The 19655-nt window shown below is 42.8% G+C and overlaps 1 protein-coding gene across 1 annotated transcript; it reads left to right on the forward strand.

Annotated features, from left to right (window-relative positions):
- The first annotated feature begins 7086 nt into the window (after positions 1–7086).
- Positions 7087–9585, forward strand: DRD5 (dopamine receptor D5). The gene has a single exon (XM_060777974.2). It carries the CDS (start codon positions 7692–7694, stop codon positions 9174–9176), a length of 1485 nt encoding a protein of 494 aa, XP_060633957.2. The 5' UTR covers positions 7087–7691; the 3' UTR covers positions 9177–9585.
- Positions 9586–19655: the final 10070 nt, after the last annotated feature.

Here is a 19655-nt window from a genome sequence, read left to right on the forward strand (position 1 = left end):
GCATTTGTGGCTCAGCAGGGATTCAAACCTGGTCTTCCGAATTCCTACTCCGACACTCAAAACCCTGTTCCACACAGTCTCTTTTGCAGGAGATTCCAGATCCTCCCAACTGATGCATCAGGAGGATATTATTGCTCTTGGGGTGACCTAACATATCAGGGAGGACTGTGATATTCATGTGTGAAACCAAATTAATCTAGCTTTCACCTTCACAAACAGCTCCCCATGCAAACTTTCTGTGCAGCCAAATAGGAAGAAAAACCTATATCTTTGCAGTTACCGACTGTCAAGAAGGATAAGCGTTTTCCAGTTACTCACAGGTGGCTTTCCAACTCATTGCACTTCCCTCCTCTGCATTATATAAGCTGAAGGGTGGCTTCAAATATTACCTTGGCAATAGCTAAGGCACCAGCTCATGTATCTTCCCTTTGGAAAACGTGAATTCATTCAACACATCTATAGTTGTAATCTTATATCAATGTGAAATGACTAGCAAGAAGGATGCATGTTGTGATAAAAGCCCATATTTTCAGGCATTTGTTATGCATTTGATTTAAGGCGTGAATGACAAATGTTAAAAAGCATAGATTCAAATACAGGCAATGATTTCCTGGAGTAGGGGGACTTTATCATATTTGAAAAAACATACATGGTTTTTCCTTACTTCAATATGTAAGATGGCTCCACTCAATTTGAGGTGTACTCTTTCATAGGCCCCTTCTACACTGCCAGATTATCTCCTTTGAACTGGATTAAATGGCAGTGTAGACTCATATAATTCAATTCAAAGCAGATAATGTGGGTTATATGGCAGTATTGAAGGTGCCCTACTCTATAACTTGCCATTCTTCTGTAGGTTCTTTTTCTCTCTGGCACCTTTTACACTGCCATATAATCCAGATTATCAAAGCAGATAATCCACATTATATGCTTGGAACTGAATTATATTTGTCTACAATGCCATATAATCCAGTTCAAAGCAGATAATCTGGATTTAATATGGCAGTGTAGAAGGAGCCTCTGTTTCCCCTGTTTTCAGGGGGTTGCCAAGGCTGCTGTGGAAAGGAGTATTGAGGAAGCTCCCTTCCATTAGCACAGCTACATACATTGAAATCCAGTTCAAACTCATACTTACTTCATAATGAAATGAAATATATCCTATGTAGTAAGACTGCAGTTTTACAGACTTTACTTGAGTGTATGCTCCATTTTATTCTTCAGGACTTGCCTTTCAATAGGCCCTTTGAACACAAAATAAACAAAGATTACACAGATATATCAACCTTTTTTCGTAGTTCCAACAGACCTCACTACCTCTGAGGAAGCTTGCCATAGATGAAGGCGAAATGTCAGGAGAGAATGCTTCTAGAACATGGCCATATAGCCCGAAAAAACCTACAACACCCAAAGATTACACAGTGTAAAGATGCGCTTCATAGAATCACAGAATTGGAAGAAACCTCATGGGCCATCCAGTCCAACCCCCTGCCAAGAAGCACGAAAATTCATTCAAAGCACCCCCAACAGATGGCCATCCAGCCTCTGTTTAAAAGCTTCCAAAGAAGGAGCCTTTACCACACTCCAGGGTAGAGAGTTCCACTGCTGAATGGCTTTGACAGTCAGGAAGTTCTTCCTAATGTTCAGATGGAATCTCCTTTCTTGTAGTTTGAAGCCATTGTTCCATTGCATCCTAGTCTCCAGGGCAGCAGAAAACAAGCTTTCTCCCTCCTCCCTATGACTTCTTCTCACATATTTATACATGGCTATTATGTCTCCTCTCAGCCTTCTCTCCTTCAGGCTAAACATGCCCAACTCTTTAAGCCACTCCTCATAGGGCTTGTTCTCCAGATCCTTCATCATTTTAGTCGCCCTTCTCTGGACACATTCCAGCTTGTCAATATCTTCAATTGTGGTGCCCAGAATTGGACACAATATTCCAGGTGTGATCTAACCAAGGCAGAATAGAGGGGTAGCATGACTTCCCTCGATCTAGACACTATACTCATACAAAAAAAATAAATGGGTAGCACATTTTTAAAAAACATACAAGTAAATCAGTAGGAACATAAAAGAACATTTAAATGTATAATACAATGTAGAATACAATGTGTATCAATCAATTTCACACTGAGCTCCTTCTATTTTTATCGATTTTATACTAATTTATGCAATGCTTTTGATACGAAATAAATAAATAAAAAATTCACTTCTGCCCAGGCTTTATTTCTTTTGGATGAGGAAGCACATGTGTGTCTGTGTTCTCTGTATCATGTGAGTCAAGGCTGCCTCCCATGTTCACACAAATCAGAATCCACTTGCAGCTTTGCTGTTATAATCGGTCTTCGGGCCATAACCTGGGACTTCACTTCTAGGTCCTTCAAGAATCAAATTGATAACTGAAAGAATCCCAGCAGTTATATAGATTGAACCCGACAACCATTCTAAATTGCCCATCTGCAGAAAATGTGGAAGAATGTTTCTACATAGCCAGGAGGCATCGTACCAGTCTGGGAGGGGCAGCAGATTTAGGGCAGCTAGCTTCCCCAGCACTTAATCATTACGAGTGGAGACCAAGAATAGCATGTCAGTGTGTATCTTCAGCCCATGGCAGCCATGATAGAGTGGGAGGCCTTTTTTGCATTCGTTAGATTAATCCTTGGACCAACAATGATTAAAATTAGGGTATAGGATTGACATGGAGCCCCCGGTGGTGTAGCAGGTTAAACCACTGAGCTCCTGAACTTGCTGACCGAAAGGTCAACAGTTCAAATCCAGGGAGTGGGGTGAGCTCCCGCTATTAGCCACAGCTTCTATCAACCTAGCAGTTCGAAAACATGCAAATGTGAGTAGATCAATAGGTACCACTCCAGCTGGAAGGTAATGGCGCTGCATGCAGTCCTGTCATCCACATGACCTTGGTGGTATCTACGGACAATACCAGCTCTTCAGCTTAGAAATGGAGATGAGCACCCCCCTCTCCCAGGGTCAGCCACAACTGGACTTAATGTCAAGGTGAAACCTTTACCTTTGCTAGAATTTAAGTAAATGATTAAATATAGTAAATTAGATACTGAGTCTATGGAATCAAACACACACATAGTTGATGCGTACCCAGAAGCGGCCCTAGGTAATTTTCAACGGTATTTTGGCAGTCTTCCCCCCCACCCTCCAACCAATCACTGATATATATTTTCTGTTCGTCGTGGGAGTTCTGTGTGCCATATTTGGTTCAATTCCATCATTGGTGGAGTTCAGAATGCTCTTTGATTGTAGGCGAACTATACATCCCAGTAACTACAACTCACATATGTCAAGGTCTATTTTCCCCCAAGAGCGCCTCAAAAGCGCCCCTGGGCAAAATCAACAATACTACAAATGCTTACTTTGCGTAATGGGTTGAGCCGTACCTGTGTGTACCTTCACTTTTGATTTAAAACCCTCCTACTAGAGACATCCTCTGTTCATGTCCAGCATTTACTTTTAAAGTTTTAACCATTACATCTGGCCCAGCCATAGGTTTTTAAATTCTTGTGTGTTATGTCTACTTGTGAGTTATATTAATTGTATTGTTTTATTTTATTTATTGCTTGTTGTTTTTATTATTGCTTGTTGTTTTGATGTGTTGTTGGGCTTGGCCTCATGTAAGCCGCTCCGAGTCCCTTGGGGAGATGGTGGCGGGGTATAAATAAAGTATTATTATTATTATTATTATTATTATTATTATTATTCAAGCCATTTATGACTTATGGAAATTCTATGTGGGTTTCGTGGTAAGATTTTTTTCAGTGAGGAGTCTGTGCCTTTGCCTTCCTCTGAGGCTGAAAGAATGTGAATATCCCAGGGTCACCTATTGGGTTTACATGATGGAGTGGGAATGCAGTGTCCAAGGGCCCTTCCACACGGCCCTTTATCCCAGGATATCAAGGCGAAAAATCCCACATTATCTGAGTGTGGACTCAGGTAACCCAGTTCAAAGCAGATATTGTGGGATTCTCTGCCTTGATATTCTGGGATATAGGGCTGTATGGAAGGGCCTTAAAAATCACAATTCAATGCTTGAATCACTGCAGCATGCAGTCCCCTTCTCTCTTTTTCTATGTACACACTAAAAACCCTATTACTTCCAGAGAGATAATAACTTGCGAAAAACACAATGGGGGACATAACGTTTTCAATGCTGCTTAGATGTTGCACAAAACCTATTTTCATTTTCTACCTTGCAATTGTTAAAAGAGTTTGAGCCCAGAATCAGGATTTTTAGCTTCCTCTGTATAAGTTCAATGCAAGGGTATAGTCTACAGCAGGCATGGGCAAACTTTGGTCCTCCAGGTGTTTTGGACTTCAACTCCCAGAATTCCTAACAGCCGGAGTTGAAGTCCAAAACACCCGGAGGGCCAAAGTTTGTCCATGCCTGGTCTACAGTCAACATATTCCCCCACCCATTCATTGCCCACTCAAATGATTACAATTCAGAATTGTTTTTTGAAAACACATCCCTCACATTGATCTTTATGCCTTTGAAGTAATTGGCTGTTACATAATTTTGGATCACTCAATACTCAGTCAATGAGGAAAAAACAATTACTGAGAGACTCCATGCATGTGTTTCATCAACCTCGAAAGAGATCCAAGTTGGTGGCCATCAATACATTATTGTGACAGCAAATTCCACAGTTTGGCTTGTATGAAAAAGTCCTTGTGTTGGCCATTCCTGATTTTTACATCATCATCTTCTTCTTAGGCGATCCCTCGTTGGCCGAGTAGGATAGTCTTCCAGGATCAGAATTCTTGTGAATCTATAGGTGGCTGTGGAGCCCTATTCTTGATCTGCATCTTCTTCCGCAGGGAGGGCATTGGTTTCCAGGTGGAAGGCGGTTGGCTTGACGTGCCTTCCTCTTGGCACATTTCTCTCTTTCACCCTCCATTCGTGCCTCTTCAAATTCTGCATCACTGCTGGTCACAGCTGACCTCCAGCTGGAGCGCTCAAGGGCCAGGGCTTCCCAGTTCTCAGTGTCTATGCCAGAGTTTTTAAGGTTGGCTTTGAGCCCATCTTTAAATCTCTTTTCCTGTCCACCAACATTCCGTTTTCTGTTCTTGAGTTCGGAGTAGAGCAACTGCTTTGAGAGACGGTGGTCGGGCATCCGGACAACATGGCCAGTCCAGCGGAGTTGATGGCGGAGGACCATTGCTTCAATGCTGGTAGTCTTTGCTTCTTCCAGCACGCTGACGTTTGTCCGCCTGTCTTCCCAAGAGATTTGCAGGATTTTCTGGAGGCAGTGCTGATGGAATCGTTCTAGGAGTTGCATGTGACATCTGTAGACTGTCCATGTTTTGCAGGCATATAGCAGGGTTGGGAGGACAATAGCCTTATAAACAAGCACCTTGGTATCCCTACGGATGTCATCATTTTACATCATCATCATTGGATGAACAAGCTTCTGGTAATATGGGAGTGAGAGAATAGCTTCTCCTTTTTCACTTTTGCTATAACGTGCATATTTGTGTATAGTCGTTCCTCTACTTTCATGAGGTTACAGTTGCATTCCCTACTCCCCACAAAAGGGGAAAAACACAGATATCATGATGGTGGGGTGGTGGAGGATGGAGCACCTCCATTGCATCCCCTTGGCAATGTGCTGTGGTCTCAGAGGGAAGATGAGAGGGGTTCATCCCATACAACACTTCACTTACCCTGCAGATCCCAGTTCCTTTTTTTGCATGCCACAAGCATTGGTTTTGCCTGAGCAAAGGAAGGGAGATATTGAGCAAAACAGAAACACAAGGCACACCTGCCTTCTGCCCACCCCTTGCTCACTTCCTAAACACAGGGCTGCCATGTGAATGTGAGCATGACAACCACAACTTCAGGAAGTGAGTGCATTGATATAAGCTTGCGAATAATCAAAATCATGTGAGAAACCTTCAAAAGTGGAGGAACAATTGTACCTCTCAACGTGCTTTCCTTTACACTTTACTTTTACACTGCAGTACATTACCGTCCCCCCACCTACTCTCCTTTTTCAAAGGAAAGAGTCCTGAACATTGTAATTTTTCCTTAGGGAAAGGTTCCACAGTTTCTTGATTGTTTGTATTTTTTTCTGCATCTTTTTAAATTCCAGAAATAGCCCATTATCTACTTCATCACACTACAGAGAAAAAATCCACAAAACCTGGTTTCTGCCTCCTGCAGAATTCTGGGGTTTGTACTTCAGTGAGGCCATTAAAGGTTCCTCATAGAATCATAGAGTTGGAAGAGACCTTATGGGCCATCCAGTCCAACCCTCTGCCAAGAAGCAGAAAAATTGCATTTAAAGCACCCCCGAAAGATGGCCATCCTGCCTCTGTTTAAAAGCTTCAGTGGATGTGGCTCTTAATGAGACATGCCACATTATCACGGGGTGTCTGCGCCCTACACCACTGGAGAAATTACACTGTCTGGCTGGTATTGCACCACCTGACATCCGCCGGGAAGTAGCAGCCAATAATGAATGGACCAAGGCAGAGACATCTCCAGCTCATCCCTTGTTTGGGTATCAGCCAGCACGTCAACAACTTAAATCAAGAAATAGTTTTCTAAGATCTACAGAGACACTCGCTGGAACACCCCAGCAAGCGAGAGACCAAAAGTGGCAGGCTCAAACCCAGAACCTCAACCAATGGCCGATACCAAATGAGAGACTCCCTCTTGGGCACACAGAAAACTGGGTGACTTGGAAGGCGCTGAACAGACTGCGCTCTGGCACCACGACCAAGTGGAATCCACAACATGCGACTGTGGAGAAGAGCAAAGCACTGACCACCTGCTGCAATGCACCCTGAGCCCTGCTACATACAGAATGGAGGACCTTCTTGCGGCAACACCAGAGGCACTCCAAGTGGCCAGATACTGGTCAAAGGACATTTAATCAACTACCAAGCTTGCAAACTTTGTGTTTTGTCTGTTTGTATGTTTGCTCCTGACACGATAAAAAATATAGCAGCAATTCCTCCTGAGGTTTCTGTGGCATCTTCAGAGGATGCTCAGCTCTTCCATGCTTGGCTCTTCTCACCGCCCACTATGCGCAGCTTCAGTGCGTTCCTTGGTTAGTCACGGAGGGACTTGCACTTGTCTTCTTGTATTGTCACTCCTCCATCGGCTCCGGAACCTTTTGTCTCTCTCTCTCTCTCTTGTTCAAATAGTAGCGCCAAGCTGCTCGGAGCTACTCAAGGCTTGCTCCTTGCTGGAGGAGGAGAGGAGGAAGCCTTGCGGGAAGGTGGGAGAGAGGAATGGGTGGGTAGGAGGCAGCCTCCTTGGCTGCTTTCTCCCGACTCCGGTCTGGCGGGTGGGAAGAGGCAAGAGAGACCCGCGGCTTAGTCTTAGGCGTGTCCCGGAGCCTTGGGTTGAGCGTGGGCTGGGCCTTTCGCCACCTCGAGTGGGAGGGAGACCGGCTGCCACGGGAGAGGCGGAGAAGGCAGCAGTCGTGGGAGAAGGCGGAGCGCCGCTGGGAGCTTTGAGGACTCCGGCAGGCAGAGAACGCGAAGGGAAAGCCTTCCCAAGCGCCCCTCGACGGCATCCAAGGACCATCTCGTTCTGCTCGTCCTCCAGGAAAAGCTGGCGCGGATGGGGGCCGTTCCCTGGTGAGAAGAGCCAAGGAGGAGCATCGCGGTCTTCCGGAGGAGAAGTAGGTGGGCATTAGACGGCTGGAACACCGATGGGGCCGAGAGCGGGCCTTTGGGAGGACAGAGGCGCCCTTGTGGTCCGGAGCGCCCCTTGGGAGGGGGAGGACAAGGAGAAGAAGGAGGGGAGCCCTGTCCCTTCCCCGACGCCACCTCCTGGGGCCATGCTGCGCTCGCCTTGGGGCACAAACGTCACACAGCCTTGGAGTAATTCCCTTTCCCCGACGCCTCACCCCACTTTGCTGCTGTTGCCCTCTTTGCCAGCTTCCCCATCTCCCCCAGACTCCCCTGTGGCACAGAAGGTGGCAGCCGGTGGACTGCTGTCACTATTGGTGGTTTGGACACTTCTAGGCAACGCGCTGGTCTGCGCTGCCATCCTAGGCTCCCGGCACTTACGGGCCAAGGTCACCAACATCTTCATCGTCTCCTTGGCCGTTTCGGACCTTCTAGTGGCGCTGCTTGTGATGCCCTGGAAGGCGGCAGCCGAGGTGGCTGGCTACTGGCCCTTTGGCGCCTTCTGCAGCGTCTGGGTGGCCTTCGACATCATGTGCTCCACGGCCTCCATCCTCAACCTCTGCGTCATCAGCTTGGACCGCTACTGGGCCATCGCCAGTCCCTTCCGCTACGAGAGGAAGATGACTCCCAAAGTGGCTTTGGCCATGGCTGGGCTAGCCTGGGCCCTGGCGCTGCTCGTGTCTTTCGTCCCCGTCCAACTCAACTGGCACAAGGGCCAGGAGGTCGTCGCCACCCCTTCAGCACCCAGCTTCACTGCCTCTTCCCCCTCTTCTTCTTGGATGGAGAGTGAAATGTCGCCCGCAAACGAGCACTGCGATTCCAGCCTCAACCGGACCTACGCCATCGCCTCCTCGTTGATCAGTTTCTACATCCCTGTGGCCATCATGATTGCCACCTACACCCGCATCTACCGCATCGCCCAAGTGCAGATACGACGGATCTCCTCTCTGGAGCGGGCCGCTCAACATGCCCAGAGTTGCCGTAGTCACCATGGCTCGGCCTCCCCTCTTCCCCACCACCCACTCCAGCATCCCCACCATCGTCCCCATTCCTCCATCCGCAAGGAGGCCAAAGTCTTGAAGACCCTCTCAGTTATCATGGGGGTCTTTGTCTGCTGCTGGCTGCCTTTCTTTGTGCTCAACTGCCTGGTGCCATTCTGCCAGAGGCCGCCGGACCTTCCCTGTGTCAGTGGGGCCACCTTCAACGTCTTTGTCTGGTTTGGCTGGGCCAACTCCTCCCTCAACCCCATCATCTACGCCTTCAATGCCGACTTCCGACGGGTCTTCTCTCACCTCTTGGGCTGCCGCCGACGGGGCTCCAGCGCCGCTGGAGAGACAGCCAATGCCAGCCGGGAACTGCTCTCCTTCGCCCCAGAGAGACCCCGTACTGTGGACCCAGAGCTCTTCGACGGAATGCCATGCATCTCACCCGAGCTGGAGATGGCACCCGAGGTGGTCTGTGAACTGAACAAGGCCACCCCCTGCACTGCAGGCTGCCTACTTTAGCCTCCAATTGGTCAGAGGGAGCGGAAACCTTTTTGTTGTTGCACTGGGGCCTTTTTGGATTGGTGAAAATCCTGATTACTGGAACTTGGAGAAGGCTGTGAGATGTTTCCAAGCCCATGGCACCAGCCTCTTCTCCCACTGTCCTAAGTGCCAGTGGCAACTGGCAGGAGCAAACAAACAAACTCCCAATCCAGTACATTCACTGTGTAAGCAGCAAAGGTTGGATTTCACTCAGGAAAACAAAACAAAACATAGAAGGTGTTTTTTTGAGGGCATTATTTCCCTTTGTGCGCTCTGCTCCTGCCAAATAGAAGTGATGTGTTTCATGTTTTCTGAAACGGAGATCTTCTTCTGCCTGTTGTGCTTTCCCCCTTCCCGAGGATTCAATAAATTATGCTGATCAAATGGATTATGCCGTGTCTTTGAAATCATGACATTTTGATAGATTTCACAGCCCAACCATTTCCTGTCTTGGTGTTTAGGTTTCTTCCTGGAACTCTTTGGAGGCACTGATTTTGAAAATTGTGTTGGATGGATCATATCAGTTCTTGTTTCTTAGATATGGTTATCATGTTTTTCTGTGGGCGAGCAGATGCCTACTAGTAGATACTATATGTTCTGTACCTCAAAAAAATAGAGCTGATAGGGGAAAACTGGTGATTTTTTTGTATACCCGGAAAGAGGGCTAATATTTGAGTATGTGTATTGGCCAGTGTTTTCTTTATGAAAGTGTCTTTGCCTTGCGCACCCTCCTTGAAATGAATGAGATGGTAAGTAAGAAGGATACAGTTGAATTCTGGTGCAGCTACAGCATTGATTTCAATGCACTGGCTTGGAGAGTGCAGGCTTTGCCAGTTCAGACAATCGGGCTGCCTCTGTCGTCTGCTATGCCCTGCCTGAGTTAGTAACCTATTCTAGCACTTGCACATTTTCCTCCCATGTTTTGCCTCGAGTGACAAGGTGCTGTAGGGTTAGCTGAGGTAATCTTCAAAACCTAGTCCAGTTATATGAAAGATAACTTTCATCTCCTAATCCACTTATGTGGCTAGCGGACATGGAATCCTGCCCTTTTTGTCAGGCAGGAAAATGCCCCAGGAAAGCTCAACTATGTGTGGATAGCAGTGCCTCATAGGCTACCTGAAATGTGTGTGTGATCAAATACAAAAGCCAGCATAGTGATCTTGTTTGCTGTGTACTAATTTTGTTATGTATTAAATTAAATTAAATATAATTATTTATTAATAATAATAATAATAATGACACAATACGAGGATTTAAAGATTGAATTGCAAAGACTGGCGCAAGCCAGTAAAGGTGGTCCCAGTGGTGATCGGCACACTGGGTGCAGTGCCTAAAGACCTTGGCCTGCACTTAAACACAATTGGCGCTGACAAAATTACCATCTGCCAGCTGCAGAAGGCTGCCTTACTGGGATCTGCACTAATTATTCGCGGATACATCACACAGTACACCTGAGAAGTGTCTGATGTGTGATCCAAAACAACAGCCAGCAGAGTCATCTTGTTTGCTTTGGACTCATCTTGTCATGTTTCAAATAATAATAATAATAATAATAATAATAATAATAATAATAATAATGTGATGTAATACATCACACAGTCCTAGACGCCTGGGAAGTGTTCAACTTGTGATTTTGTGATACGAAATCCAGCATATAGATCTCGTTTGCTGTGACATACTGTGCTTTTGTGTCAGTAAAATGATGATGATGATGATGATGACACGATATGAGGATTTAAAGATTGATTTGCAAAGACTCTGGCACAAGCCAGTAAAGGTGGTCCCAGTGGTGATCGGCACACTGGGTGCAGTGCCTAAAGACCTTAGCCTGCACTTAAACACAATCGGCGCTGAAAAAATTACCACCTGCCAGCTGCAGAAGGCCACCTTACTGGGATCTGCACGCATTATTCCTTGATACATCACACAGTCCTAGACACTTGGGAAGTGTCCGACGTGTGATCCAATACAACAACCAGCAGAGTGTCTGCTGTGGACAACATTGTTGTGTTTCTAATAATAATAATAATAATAATAATAATAATAAATAACTTTATTAATATACTGCCCTATCTCCCCTAGGGGACTCAGAGTGGTTCCCACATAGGCAAAATAACACAAAAGACATCAAATGTGAAACATAAATATAGGCATAAAATTAATAACAACATGTACATTAAAAACCAATTCTGCTCTCTTCTTTCATGCAAGGTAAGCTACCAGGGACCAAAATTTCGATAAAGGGCCTAGACTGTCGATTGATAGATTGGATATATTGGTTACAGATGGATAGATTGAATCAAGGCAGCCCTGAATCTGCAAGACTTATGCTGTGGACTCATCTTGTTGTGTTTTTAATAATAATAATAATAATAATAATAATAATATCTGTGACACATTTCTTAGCATTTCTTGAGTATTGCGTGGGCATGCTAACATACTACAAACATATGCATGGTCCAGAAGATCTTCTCAGATGAGAAGAGGAATATGTTTCATAACTAAACAGATCCAGGTTGTCAGATGATTAAACAGATGCGGAACACACATTGCCAGAATAGTGTGGCGAGCATAGCAAGAAAGATCAATATGACTAAACAAGCCCTTGATTTAGTAAGAGTATACACACTAGAGCTACCACTTCCTCAGCTGTGGGTCTTATTTAAGCTTCTTATCTTTGTTCCTCCTCTGTGACTTCCACAAATGTGTCTGCTGGCCCAGACTCCCTCCGCTCTTGACTCTACTTGCTTTTAACAACATGCTGTATATTAACCTAACTGTGCATCAGCATCTAGTTGGGCAGATCTAATCCCCTTTCCCCAAAAACAACGAAGTTATATAATCATAGAGTTGGAAGAAATGCAGAGCCACAGTGATGCAATGGGTTAAACTAGATTGGTTTTTATTAGTTGTATTGTATAACTGGATTGTTTTAATTATTTTATAATTGTTGCTGCTATGTATTTTATCTTACTATGTGTATTGCTGGCATCGAATTGTGCCTTTTGTAAGCCGCCCTGAGTCCCCCTTCGGGGGTTGAGAAGGGCGGGGTAGAAATGCTTGAAAAATAAATAAATAAATAATAAATTAAATCCTTGTGCCGGCTGAACTACTGACCTGAAGGTTGGCGATTTGAATTCGCAAGACCGAGTGAGCTCCCGTCTGTCAGCTCCAGCTTCCCATGTGGGGACATGAGGAAAGCCTCCCACAGGATGGTAACACATCTGGGCATCCCCTGGGCAACATCTCTGCAGATGGCCAATTCTCTCACAACAGAAGCAACTTGCAGCTTCTCAAGTCACTTCCGACACTATAAAAAAGTTGGAAGAAATGATAAAAGCCATATGGTCCAACTCCATGCCATTCAGAGGCACACACAGTTTAAGCACTCTCGACAGATAGCCATCAAATCTCCAGAAAATCATAGAATAATAGAACAATAGGGTTAGAAGAGACCACATGGGCCATCTAGTCCAATCCCCCTTCCATGCAGAAAAAGCACAATTCAATGGCCATCCAATCTCGGTTTGAACGTTTCCAAAGAAGAAGCTTCCACCACTCTGAGGCAGAGAGTTCCACTGTTGAACAGCTCTCATTTTCCTAATGTTCAGGTGGAATCTCCTTTCCTGTAATTCGAATCTATTCCTCTGAATTCTAGGAGACTCTGCCACACAAGCATCAGTGTATTCCACTATGAAACAGCTTTTCTTGTCAGGAAGTTCTTCCTTATATTTATATTTCTTTTTCTGTGTTTTGAATCCATTATTCAGTGTCCAAGTCTCAGAAAATGAGCTTGCTCCCTCCTCCATACGACATCCCTTTAAATATTTAAACATGGCTATCACGTCCTCCTTTCACCTTTTCTTCTCCAAGCTAAACGTGCCCAGCTTCCAGAGTTGCTCCTCACAGGGCATAGTTTCCAGCCCCCTGATCATCCTTCTTGAGAACCAGAACACACAACTAACATCTCTCTTTAACTATAGAACACACTGGATTGCTTCAAAGTAGAAACACATTTCCTGGCTTAATCAAAACTGTTTGTTAATGGTTTACTAAACCAGGAATGAAAGTGTTCTCCTCCACCCCCATCTCAGGCTTTTTTTGGCATGCTTGCTTCATATTTTTGCCTTGGTCTCTTCAGACCATTTGACTTTCATATCCTCTTAGGGGCAACATCAAAAAACGCAAAGTTCCCTATTTTGGCCTTGACATACATTATTATATGAACACTTCTAAAGCATTTTTAAACATTTTTGGAAACTGTGAATCTCCATAACTATTTGGGAAATGGGATTCATAACCTTCTTGGAAAATCACTGGTCACTGGAAAGGCATGACCTTGTTAGAAGTCACAATCTTTTGAAAAATGGTGTTCACCAGCATTCATGCAAGGCAACTAGGTCTCTCAGCTGTTAAACTGATGTACTTAGGTATGTCTTCGAACTGTTAGGGATAAAGACATGTCAATGCACCAAAAACATATATATTCAGCAGAGTTTCAGAAGTGTTCCTTTAGTTCAGTAGTTCTGTGGGTCTCCAGATGTTTTGGCCTTCAAGTTCAAGAAATCCAGCTGGAAAACTGGTTGGGATTTCTGGGAGTTGTAGGCCCAAACACCTAGGGACCCACAGGTTGAGAAGCATTGCTTTAGTTGCTCAAAAAACATCTACTCTCATGACCTGGCTGAAAGGACTTCTTATTTGCTTATCTAACCAGAAATGCAAAATGGTCAGGAAGGGGACAGGCTGATAGTCTGAGCAAAATATGACAGGAGTAAAGGATTGTTTTCTTCTTCTTCCTTTTAGGACTCCTCAAGCTTGATACATGGAGAAAGAGAGTTTGTTTGGAGATGAAAGTTACTTAGTTTTTTTGTATCATTCTTATGGTATAAGCATAGTGGTTACATAGGATCAAATGCTTGTTGCTTATAGAACAACATTTCAATATGAGTTTCTCTCAATCTATTCTTTTTTCCCAAAAGGACTGTTATGCGAATACATGAGAACAGGTTTCAAACTATCTTTAACTTGTAACCCAACATTATGAGGGCACAAGTTGTTCACTAATCATTTAAAGTAATGTTGTATGTCCATTTAGACATCACTACTTCATACTCAAATGTTTATTTCCAGTGTTTTGCATTTCCAATATTATAAAAGCAACACATTCTCAAAAGATGGTGAAAAACTGCATACATCACAAGAAAAAAACAAAAGCACATGCGTGGGATAAATCCCCTAGAAATGAGGTGTCTGAAGTAACTAACATCCAACTAAATTTGTTGTTATTTGCCATCATTTGACTTATGGCTCCTGTCCTGTATGAATGAGAAACTTCCAAGAGCACTACTCATCAGTGAGTCTTGCAGTGGTTGTATCAATCTATCCGTTTTGCGGTTTCTCTCTGCATACTGCCTTGCACTTTACCAGGCATTTTGCAATGAATCATATCTAAAGTCATACTGAAAGTAAGACAATCTCAATTTAGTCATCTTCATTTCTAATGAGAGCTCAGGCTTGAATTGCTCTGAAACCTGTTTATTTATTTTTTAGCAGTACATGGTATCCTTGGAATTCTTTTCCAGCACTTCATTTCAAATTAGCTTATTCATTCCCCTGTCACTTTTGTTCACTATCTAGCTTTCAAAATACATGGAGATCACACTTGAGGATCATATCTAGCTCCTATATGGATGCCTTTCCAATCTAAGTCTTCTGATTTTGTAACTGCATTTTCCATCTTCGGCTAATAATTGAGCCATGTATAAGAAACCATCTACTATTAAAAAGGATGGCAAGACTCTTTAACATTTTAATCATTTCTGTTTCTTTTTTACTGATTTTAATGCATGGTCATTATTTTTATATTTATTCAACTCAATTCTTGACTTTGTACTTCTTTGTACTTCTTCATTAATTTTTATCAGTTGTAGCTTTCTGTTTTTGCTATTTTCTGCTATTTATATAGTGTCAACTGGAGATTTTAAATGATTGCTTGCAATTCCTCTGTTTTTCATTCTTCCTTTCACCAAGTCTAATTTCACTTTCTATACGATATGTTCTGCATATAAACCAGTGGTTCCCAACCTGTGGTCTGTGGACCACCAATAATCCACAAGAACTAAAATATGTTGTTGAAGGCTTTCATGACTGGAATCACTGGGTTGTTGTAGGTTTTTTGGGCTATATGGCCATGTTCTAGCAGTATTATCTTCTGATGTTTCGCCTGCATCTATGGCAAGCATCCTCAGAAGTCAGACCTCACAACCTCAGGAGAGAATGCTTCTAGAACATGGCCATATAGCCCGAAAAACTTACAACAACCCAAATAAAATATAGTCTGTGGCCCAATCATTACTACACCGTTGCAAAGAGAGTGACTAGTTTTGCAAAACCCTCTTATAGTGCCAAGTCAATTGGAATGTCTGGAGTGGGGAGGCTGACTACCCACGGAAGGTGCAACAATAAGCCTCCTGACTGCTGCTTCTTTTCCTCCTCCCTCCTCCTGAGCCTGGGTGTGGTGTGGCATCTGGAAGCTGGGGTGACTTGGTGTCTTCATGTTTAGGCCTGTTCCTATGGTTATTTGGGGGTGCTGATTCAGAAAATTTCATTGGATAGACAACATCAGCTCTAGATTATTAAATATGGTTTTCTGTGGGCAAGCAGATGGCATATGTTCTGTATCAGAAATGAGAGCTGATGCGGTCTATCTAATGCAATTTTCTGAACTAGCACCCCAAATCACCAAACCGAATCTAAAATTGACCAAAAATTGATTCATAACCTTTTTGGTACTAATGTTGGAGAGTGGTCCCTGGTCAAAAAAAAAGTTTGGAAACCACCGATTATAAATTGAACAGATAGGTTAATAAAATGTGGCCATGTTTGACTTTGCCAGTTGGAAACCATCAATTGTTTTTGTTATTGCTATACTTATAATAATAATTATTATTCTGACACAAAAGTTTATTATGGTCTCTTATTCCAGAGTATGTTTAACAGGCCAATCAGATGTTATGATATTTCTTTTAGAGTGATCAATAGTTTGAAGGAATTGCCTATAAAGCCTTTATAAAGCTCTATAAAGCACAGGTCAGTTTTCTTGTGAAATTCTTTCATAGGGTCACATATGATCTTTAATGCATCTTTGTTTTATACAACCAGCTTTGATGCCTTGCATTTCTGATCCTTAGTATGATAAAACTCTTAGAAAATCTTGAACATTCCTTGCTTGCTTGGGAGACTAATGCAATGGTTTCTATAATCCCTCTTGCTTCCATTCTTAGATACTAAAGCCCACTGTTTTGTTTCCATGTTTGGTGCAGATGTTTGTTGTATGGATAGATTTTTTTAATAATGTATAAAATTCTATTAGTCACTTATTCTAAGTGGTTTTAGAGCAACTTCCAATTCACTTTTCAAAATTAAGAATTTGCTATTTAAAAGTTCATCCTGCCACTTTTTCTTTTATACAGTTCCTGATTTTATTGTATCCATCATCTTTTTGTTTTTTCTTGATTTCATTGCTTTTCCCACCTGATGATTCATCACCACCATTTTGGTTAAATTTTGCTTTAATTTCTTGTTGAAGAGGCCTCTTTGCATTGATTATTATAATATCATCATTGTACACATTTATCCTTGCAGACAAGTTGCCAAACTGTTGCGTTTAGGAACCTGACCTTATTATATTTTATTTTTGCTTCTTTTCTGCTCTTAAGCAGCTGAAGAGTTATGTGTCATGCAATAAGGCTTTCTTTTTATTTTTGTCTACCGACACAATCTTTTTGTATCACCACTGATAATGTCCCTGTTTTCTCTTCACTGTTCTTTTCATCAAAAATCAATATTTTCTATGGTATTCAAATTCTATAAAGATATTCAGATTGTGATATTCTGATTCATTTAATATACTTCTTTAGCTTTACTATAATGTTTGATACTAGCAAGTAATGATCAGTGCTACAATTTGCTCCTGATGCTGTTTTTGCACAGAGAATAGAGCTTTTCCATATTTCTTTGCAACATTTAATCTCTATATTATCTATCTAGTGATGATTATATATGCAGTCATCTGTTAAGCCTGAAACATGCCGCGAGCTGCTTTCCTACTTCATCTCTTGATTCTTAGTCAAATTCTCTGATGTTCTGTTCTGTCTCTGTTCCGTCTTCCAGGAGCATAGTTTACGTTGCCTTTTAGCTGCATGGGATAGCATTCCTTTGCATTTCCCCGGGGTTGCTATAGACCCAGCAGCACCCTGGAAATTAAACAGTATCAGAGTCTGGAAAGCCAGGCTGCAGGCCCTCTGCAGTTATTGGTTTAGAAAATATCTCTTTAGGTTAGGAGTCCACCCTTTTTCCTGGGGTTGAGATCTCCATTTTGGAATCTCCCCTATCTCCTTCAGTAGAGAAAAAAAAGCCTCAGATGTGCTGTTGGTCAGACAAATAAAGCTCTGAAAAGTCATTGTGAGTACATTTGAGCAATTGAGTACAATTGAGATACTGAGATAGATAGATAGAATAGGAATTGAGCAATTAAGAAATGGAGTTATAGATAGAAATTGAGTTATTGAGAAATTGAGAGAAATAGTTATTGAATACTATTGAGCATTACTTCATCTCCAAAGCTAACCTTGAGCTTAGATAAGGGAAGATCTGTTCTTTCTAACCATAGCAGCTTAGGGTTAGGGTGAATGATCCCAGGATTTTTTCTACCTTTTGGAGAAAAGTTACCTCAGTAATTGAAGGAAAGGGAAAGAACATCTCTATAGTTTCCCAAGTTGACTGTTTGTGTTGTAACTTTATCAAGCTGTGCCAAGTCTGCTAAGGACTTTGGAAATAAATATTTTGTTGATGTTCATATCTTGACTGACATCAGTTGCTGAAAGTATTGAGTTATTGTTTCAAAGAAAGACCCCCAGCAGTTCGCCCAGACAAAGAGAGAAGCACATCTTAGTTTTAACATTACAGCGTCTGGTTTAACGTTACAGCGTCTGGGTGTGATGGCACAGTCTCCTTTTGTAGTGCAATCTATTTCTCCCTAGACATCGGCACGGACTGCTTCAATTTCATCCTTTTCTGCTTCTGAAATAGCACCATGAATTTGGATTATACCAGTAGATTTTCTGAGATGTTACATATTGATGTTATACAGTCACAATTTAAAATATATTCCTCAATTGTTTTTGCTAAATCTCCTGACACTATTGGCATATCTCTATTTCTTCTCTGGCTGTCATTTCCAGAGTAAAACACTATATAATTATTTAAGTGAAAATATTTCATCATTACTACTTTAACTCATTCACTCCTAATTCTAAAATGTTTCTATATCGTATTTCTAGTTTTGCAGTTCCCAGCTCCTCCTAATTCATTCTTATCACATTCCTTTTTCCTACATCGCATACTGTGTATTTTGGGACTCTACATCTGAACTGAACATCCTTTCAATGTGAGTACAGCTGTGTCATTACACATAGCATCATTCAGAGTTTTCCTTTGTTCTTAACTAGTGGTTGGCTGATCTCTGTGGAGATCTCATCATCTAACAGTATCTCTTACTTCAAAGGCTTTACTTGCCTTTTCTGTATGAGAGCAAGGGGCCTCCATTCCTTTACTCTGCCTCGACAGGCTTGCCCCCAGAGCCTCAAAGAGGTTTCCTATGAAGACTGCCACATGCTACAAGTTGAAGGTTTTAGCCCAACCAGCTGACCCCCTGGTCTTTCACTTTGAGGGTGAGTAGGAGGTGCAGAAGCGGTGGTCCGAGGTGGTCAGCAGTTCTCTCCAGGAGGCCCAGAAAGGTCAGCCACTGCATGGAAACATCCTCAGGAGGGTCAGAGGTTGGTTTATGAGCTCTGGCTGACAGCACTTTTCTTGGTAAAAGGTCAGAGGTGTTAGCTATAGCCTACACTTTTACATATCTATGTGAAGTCCTGGAATGTATACCCCAAGGACACACTATGTGTGAGTGCATGCATTCATATGCATCATACTGTACTAAGTAACTGATGCAGAAAACTGGCATTAAATTTAAGCAAGAGGTCCAGCATACTGGGGCTCATGCACAAGTTCCTGCATTTTCATGTGCAACTGTAGACATAACCATGTCACCTAATCATAAGGAGCCCAATTTAAATATGTACTCTGAAGAGGTATTATTCAGAACATATTACAGTGGAAAAAGGTGTGTGTTAGACCAAATTATAAGAGTGTTCTAATACTCTAATTCTTTCTCTGTAGTTCATTGGCTGGATTAGCACTGTTGCTTAGGAAATATATGACTTGGGTTGATGCCATGGATGTAGTGTATCTGGACTTCAGTAAGGCTTTCAACAAGGTCCCCCATGACTTTCTGGCAAACAAACTAGTCCAATGTGGGCTAGGCAAAACTACGGTTGGGTGAATCTGTTATTGGTTAAGCGAGCAAACCCAGAGGGTGCTCACCAATGCTTCCTCTTCATC

This window comes from Anolis sagrei, chromosome 5 (genome assembly GCF_037176765.1).
Source record: "Anolis sagrei isolate rAnoSag1 chromosome 5, rAnoSag1.mat, whole genome shotgun sequence".
NCBI lineage: Eukaryota > Metazoa > Chordata > Lepidosauria > Squamata > Dactyloidae > Anolis > Anolis sagrei.